The 7,490-nt window shown below is 41.4% G+C and overlaps 1 protein-coding gene across 1 annotated transcript in view; it reads right to left on the bottom strand.

Moving 5' to 3' along the window:
* Nucleotides 1-1,546: 1,546 nt before the first annotated feature.
* LOC138859330 (tenascin-like) overlaps nt 1,547-7,490 on the bottom strand; it is a 6,902-nt gene continuing 958 nt past the window's right edge. Inside the window, exons 3-10 of the mRNA XM_070114088.1 lie at nt 6,913-6,951; nt 6,083-6,340; nt 5,694-5,828; nt 4,998-5,132; nt 3,376-3,510; nt 2,921-3,049; nt 2,485-2,613; nt 1,547-2,007 (exon numbers count right to left, since the gene is read on the bottom strand). Coding sequence (XP_069970189.1) covers nt 1,889-2,007; nt 2,485-2,613; nt 2,921-3,049; nt 3,376-3,510; nt 4,998-5,132; nt 5,694-5,828; nt 6,083-6,340; nt 6,913-6,951 — 1,079 coding nt within the window. The 3' untranslated portion in view covers nt 1,547-1,888. The remainder of the gene's footprint in view (nt 2,008-2,484; nt 2,614-2,920; nt 3,050-3,375; nt 3,511-4,997; nt 5,133-5,693; nt 5,829-6,082; nt 6,341-6,912; nt 6,952-7,490) is intronic.

The following is a 7,490-nucleotide window of genomic DNA, read 5'->3' on the forward strand; positions in this document are numbered from 1 at the left end:
ACTTTTAGTGAATTCTTCCTCTGGTATATTATATTACATAGGGTTATTAGATAATAAGGGTAATACAAATTCTATATTATGCAGTGCGTCACTCATATTAGCCACTAGACAAAAGAGTGCCCACAGCCTAATCTTTTTAAAAAATAACAAGTAATGAAAACGAATGGTTGTGTTATTTATGATTCGTTGTCTTCCTTGTTTGAATTATTGCAATAAGTAGTGTTAACATATTTCTCCTTCTGTAACAATGGAAATTTCAAGTTCTAAATCTACAAGAAAAAATATAAGCCGTTTTCAGCCTTTTAGGAACTTCACACTAAGAAATCGCAAAGAAGAGAACATGACAGTGCTTTAGATTTGACGGGAATATGAGCCTCTGCCGCTGGTTCTGCAAATCTTCGTCCGGTTCCACCTTGTCGTGCAGAGGTGGGACTCATGCTGTTCCCGTTGAACCTGATTCCATTGTTATTATAACAAGCGTTTTTTTCTTCTTCTTCTTCTTCTTCTTTTGCATTTCTTGTTATCACTGATGCAGTTGTTGTCACTGGCGCTGTTGTTACAGGGACTGTTATTACTGAAAAGTTATGAAGATTGAGGGTAGCATTGGTTTAGTGCTTAAACAAGCTGCAGTATGGTTTAAGGTTCGATAAAATCAATTTAGGCCAGACATGAATTGCTCCTAAATAGGAAACTTGGACCCTGTTCAGACGAGCGACTTTAGTGCCGCGTCTGCTAGAAGCGCGACTGCTAGGTCAATGGAAGTGAATAGGAGTGCACACTTGTGACTGGCCTGTGGTGCGACTCGAGATCTCCCTCACTGTCGCAAGACTGCTCAGCCACACGAGTTACATGTGTTGCTATGCGGCCGCACACACACGGCGACAGCCACCGCGTTTTCATGGTGATGGAGCACCTCATTGGCTGCAGTGGGTGGGATTAGACCAGTGAGAGAGCATCATTGTGGAGCGGAGGCAGACAGACGGGCGACAGTCGCTTCTGCTTTCCCCAGCCTGCCATCATGTATTTGTTTAAGCAGATTGTCAAATGATTTGATAGACATTCTCATGTAATTAAATAACTTGGGATCATGTTCTTGTAACTTTGGATACAATGTGAAGAACATTCTATGGGTAAGTCTGTCATTTAAGATAGGATGAACCCAATAACGTCTATGTCTCCTCTTCCGCTACTTCAAACGACGATATAAAACCCATGCATATGCCACCTCTTCTAATCCATTACCAGCTGTGTATGATCAGCGACTGAAGATGGAAAAAAAAGTGGGGGAGAGACGACTAGGGCCACTGAAAGCGTTGTGTGTGAACAATCACTCAATAATCGCGCTTCTAGCAGTCGGACCACTAAAATCGCTCGTCTGAACGGGGCCTGGTCTTTTTTTCGGCGTTTTTCACCCATCTTGCAGAAATCGAGTTAAATGCATTTGCATTGATTTCATAGTCTCCAGTACTTCTAGTGAATTCTTCTCTGGTATATTACTCATATATTTCATAGAGTTGTTAGATAATAAGGGCAACAAAAATCAATATTATGCAGTGCAAGTCACACAATAGCCACAAGACAAAAGGGTGCCCACAGTTTATTTTAGAAAAATAACACGTAAGTAATGGAAACGAAGGATTCGTTGTCTTTCTTGATTGAATTATTGCAATAAATAGTCAACATATTAATCCTTCTGTAACAATAGGTAATTTCGAGTTCAAAATTTACAAGAAAAAATGCAAGCAATTTTCAGCCTCATAGGAATTTCACATTAAGAAATTGCAAAGAAGGGAACATGACAGTGCTTTAGATTTGACGGGAACATGAGCCTCTGTCGCTGGTTCTGCAAATCTTCGTCCGATTCCGCCTTGTCGTGCAGAGGTGGGATTTATGTTGTTCCCGCTGGTGTTGTTGTCACAGGCGCTGTTGTTGTTGTCACAGGCGCTGTTGTTGTCACTGGCGTTGTTGTTGTCACAGGCGCTGTTGTCACAGGAACTGTTGTTGTTACTGAAAAGTTATGAAGATCGAGGGTAACTTTGGATTAGTCTGAATAAGCATGCTGCAGTAAGGTTTAATGTCAGATGAAATCAATTGAGGCCAAACATGAATCCAAATTTACTATAATCGATAAATCTAAAATATTTGTCAACTCACGACATGAACAAAGGTTTTAAAGGAGAAAAAATCTTTAGCGAATGAAATCGTTGCCATGAATTTTAGTTTAAGCAACATCAACATTAATCCTTTAGTGTCATTCCTATAAAACAAAGACAGTCGGGAAAAATACCGGAAGCTTCTTACCAATCAAGGATGAAAGTATGGGAAACATGCAAGATATGCTGTGTGTTTTTTATTGTTTTTCTTGTTATTGTTGTTGTTGATGGCGGTGGTGATAACTTTGTGTTTGCTTTTTCCGGGTTTGAATGCGGTCAACAGCAAATCATAAATAGCAAGAAAATTCATCGGAACACCACCCACGCTTACCCATGTCGAGAGCGCAGCACCGGCAGCGAAGGCCCTTGCAACCCTCGTATATTTCCTTCTCGTAGCTCTTGCAACGGCCCTGTCTGCAGGAACCCTTGTTCTCCTTGCATTTAGTCTTCCTCTTGCAAACTGGGGAAAAATACAATTTCTTTGGTTATTTTTTGATTATTTATAATTATCTGTACATGTAAGATATCGAACAGAACAATATATATCGACAGAAAGATAATTGTTATGCCTATAGCTCTAGTCACAGAATGATAATATCAGTAATTGGAATACCAGTAAAAAAAATAAATAAATAAATAAATAATGAAAATAATAATAATAATAATAATAACCAAGCAAATAGATAAATAAAAATCATACAAGACAACAGTGATAATGATAATGATAAAAATGAGACACGTAATTTCATTATTGTCACTATATTCACCTCGACCAGGGGCGCAGCAGCGGCATTTCTTCCCTTGACAAGCGCGTTTTATTACCCTTTCGTTGTTTTTGCATTTTCCCGTCGTGCAGTATCTGCCTTTCCACTTACATTGCTTCTTGGGTTTGCATTCTAGGAAAAGGAAAAGAAAAAAGTTGTCTATTTAAACATTTAAATTCTTAAGAATGTTGATTCTAGGCTTCTCTTATTTTACATTTCAATCGTTTAAGTTCAGATACCTATTTTATTTTTATTTCCTAGGGATCATTTATATGGAAGCTTATATATGTTTATATATATATATATATATATATGTGTGTGTGTGTGTGTGTGTGTGTGTGTGTGTGTGTGTGTGTGTGTGTGTATAAATATTTATATATATGTATTTATATCCATATATAGGTATATATATATGTACATGTATATATATATATATTGTTACCAAATAATGGACTCACCTTTCTTGTCTTCAGGAGCGCAGCAGTGGCATCTTGCACCGTCGCAGCCTCCGTAAATCTCCTTCTCTCCGCTCCCACAGGACCTCCTTGAGCAGGATCCATTCCTCCTTGTGCATCTCTGATTCGCCGTGCATTCTGAGGAGAGGAAGAGAGCTTCACTTTCCACGTGGGAGAGGAGGATCATTCCGGTCGACGCAATCTCTTCCGACAATATCCGATTTTCACTTTTCCTAGCGCAGGGTTCCCAACCAATTTTACTGTTATGGCAGCCCCCTTAAAATTTATAGCTTGTTTAAAGATAATTATATGATAACAAAAACATTAAAAATATCACTTGCTTGAAATATGTACATGTAAAAATCAAAGAACTAAATTTACAATGTTTCTATCAATGATTTTCAATTCAGTGGATCATTTCTTCCTGTTTCTTGATTATGAGTAATGAACAGATTAATTGCTTGTCTTCAAGGGGTCACTTCTCGCACCCCTGGATGGGAAACCATGTCTAACATATCCTCACTAATTGTTAGCTATCTATTTTTCTATCTATCTACCTAGATACATATATTTCTTTCCCTCTCTATCTATCTGTCATCCATTTTCACTACTGACTTACCTTCGCAGAATAAGATGGGATTCTCTACCGAATAAAAGAAAATAATTTAAAAAAATCTAGTCCCATTAACTAGAGAGAGAGATTGAGAAAGACGACGAGACATGGAGTGAGTTAAAGAGACACCGACAGAGACAGAAATTGCTGAAAGAAAAAGAGAAAGAGAGAGAAATAGACCCAAAGCAAATACCTATAGCCCCCCCCCCTTTCCCTCCCCATCCTTCACCCTCAGACAGAGAAAGATGAATGATAAAAAGAGAGAGAAATCGACCTAAAGCAAAACCTACCTCCTAGCCCCCCACCTCCCTTCCCATATATTTGGGCCCTACTATCCCCATCCAACTGAACCGAAAATAAGGGGGCCGGCCACAGGGCTATATAATAACAACTTTCGTTAGAAAGGTCTCGAGGTCTTACGTGGCTTAAGCTATGTGGCGTTCCAATAAGGGGTCCCTATAAGGGGTCAGAACGCGAAAACACCCTAAAATACCACTTAAATATTAACGTAACAGTACAGGTTTATTTAGTGCTATGAAAACCTTTCACAGAGTAAGTTACTAAATTAGACTGGGTGTGGTATGAAAATTTATCATACCCCTTATAGACCCCTTAAATTCACCCCTAAACAACGGCAAGGTTTACAGAGGTGATCCAGGGGGTTATGGAAAACTATAACAGAGTAAATGAGATATGAGATAAATCGATATGGTTTGAGTACTCGTATACCCCGTATAGACCCCTTATATACCCCTTAAACACCTTTAAACAACGGAATGGGTTAGGGAGATGATCGTGGGTGTTATGGAAGGCTATGATGGAATAGAGATGATTGGGCATGGTTTCAGATTTTGCTTTCCCTTTAAATATAGCGGGCGTAGGTACATGCATCACCTTTTCGGGGCAGCACCTCTGAATTGCAATTTGAGCGTGATATATATATATATATATATATATATATATATATATATATATATATATATATTGTATCGTCCCCAAGCAATGGACTCACCTTTCTTGTCTTTGGGAGCGCAGCAGTGGCATCTTGCACCGTCGCAGCCTCCGTAAATCTCCTTCTCTCCGCTCCCACAGGACCTCCTTGAGCAGGATCCATTCCTCCTTGTGCATCTCTGATTCGCCGTGCATTCTGAGGAGAGGAAGAGAGCTTCACTTTCCACGTGGGAGAGGAGGATCATTGCGGTCGACGCAATCTTTTCTAACAAGATCCGATTTTCACTTATCGTAGCATATCAGGACTAATTGTTATCGATCTGTATATCTTTCTTTCTCTCTAGATACATGTCTCTCTATATATGGATATATATGTGTATATACACACACATACACACACATATGTTATATATATATATATATATATATATATATATATATATATATATACGTCCATCTTCCATTTTAACTACTGCCTTACCTTCGCAGATTAAGAGGCGAGAAAGAGAGAGAGTCAGAGAGATAGAGAAAGAGATTGAGGAAGACGACGAGACAGGGAGTGAGAAAGAAAAAGAGACAGACAGAAAGAAGTAAAAGATTGAGAGGAATAGAGAGAGAAAGAGATATAAACCCAAAGCAAAACCCACCTCCCAGCCCTGCCCCCACCTCCCTCTCCATATATATATATATATATATATATATATATATATATATATATATATATATATATATATATATATATAAGCAGTGGACTCACCTTTCTTGTCTTCAGGAGCGCAGCAGTGGCATCTTGCACCGTCGCAGCCTCCGTAAATCTCCATCTCTCCGCTCCCACAGGACCTCCTTGAGCAGGATCCATTCCTCCTTGTGCATCTCTGATTCGCCGTGCATTCTGAGGAGAGGAAGAGAGCTTCACTTTCCACGTGGGAGAGGAGGATCATTCCGGTCGACGCAGTCCTTTCCGACAAGATCCGATTTCACTTTTCCGAGCATATCGTCGCTGATTGTTATCTGTCTTTATATATCTATCTTTCTATCTAGATATATCTCTCTCTCCATCTATCTTCCATTTTTACTACTGACGCGATTCTCTTCCGAATAAATGAAAATAATGATAAAACTAAAGAAAAATTTATAGCCACTTACTTTCATCACGTATGCAACATTTGCAATGGCTGCGACCACATCCACCGGGAAGCTCACGCTCTTGCCTCCTGCATCCTTTGCCAGTGCAGCGCCCATTGGCTCTCCTGCATTCATTGGTTAGTTCGCAGGTCGCCGGCGCGCAGCACCTGCAGCCGGCGCCGGAGCAGCCTCCCTGGATCTCGTCTTCGTGTGACGAGCAGCGGCTCTTCCCGCATCTCCCGTTGCGTCTCCTGCAGCGCTTCGTCCTGTGGCAGGCGGCTGAAATGCGGAAATACGGGTTAGATTCCGCTGATTGCGGAGTGACGGCAGGGAGTTTTTCTTTAATTTTTGTCATGAATCTTTTCTGATCCCTTCTTATTCTAGCAGTTTCATGTTCTCGCCCCCGTCTTTATTCTCTTTCCTTTCTTCCCTCCTCCACCCTCACCCGGCATGCCCTCCCTTGGCACATGCACCCCGAGCCCTGGCACTCCTGCGTGAGGGTGCCCACGCAGAAGGCCGCGCTGGTCACGCAGAAGCCGCCCTTCTGGAACCACGAGCTCATCGTCTTGCACTGCGGAGCGCAGCACTTGCAGTTGCCATTTAGACAGCCCGGAGAGCACGCGGTGGCGGCTGCCGCAGACCGCTGCAGTAACCGCCCTTCAGCAAAGAATTCATAACAAGGAAAAAGTAACGCTGCCTCTGTGTGTGTGTTGTTTGGTTAGCTGTACTTGTCTTCACGTGTGTGTTGTTAATGTCTACGTGTTTTCTTGTTTGTGTGTTTGTGTATATGTGTGTATGAATTTGTGTAAGTGTAGGGGAAATGGTGAAATGAGCTAAGATATCGACCATACCTCTCGTTTCGATCGTGTCCGTTATCCTTTCGTCTGTGCCTGAAATTTTAAAAAATAAATCAAAATTGTAGAAAAAAAAAACTGTATATAAAAAACAGACTACACATACAGAAAAGTATACATATATATCCTGTATGAAAAAAAATAATAAATAAAGATATAAAATAAATAAACATATATCATCATTAGGAACTAACGCCGACGGTGGCGCATAGCCGCGTCCACCTTTTGGGATCCCTCATGGCAAGCCGCAAGGCAGGTACTCGGCCCACCTCGAGCTCCTCCCGACAGGTTTGATCGATCTGCCCAAACCACGACATCCTCGGTCGTCTCACAGGCCTCCTCCACCTAAGGTTGTCTCTTACAGAGACAACCTGATGGGCAGGATCAGCCTGTGGAAAGCGAGCAAGGGGGCCATATAGCCCGAGTTGGCGATCCCGGATTGTGCAGGTAACAGGTCCTGTGCCAGTCTCACGGTGCAACCGTTGGTTAGACACATGGTCCTGCCAACAGTACCCCATGATCCGGCGCAAGGACCTATTACAGAAGGCATCAAGACAAGACTCCGGGGCACTGGA

The sequence above is a fragment of the Penaeus vannamei genome, chromosome 35 (assembly GCF_042767895.1).
Source record: "Penaeus vannamei isolate JL-2024 chromosome 35, ASM4276789v1, whole genome shotgun sequence".
Taxonomy (NCBI): domain Eukaryota; kingdom Metazoa; phylum Arthropoda; class Malacostraca; order Decapoda; family Penaeidae; genus Penaeus; species Penaeus vannamei.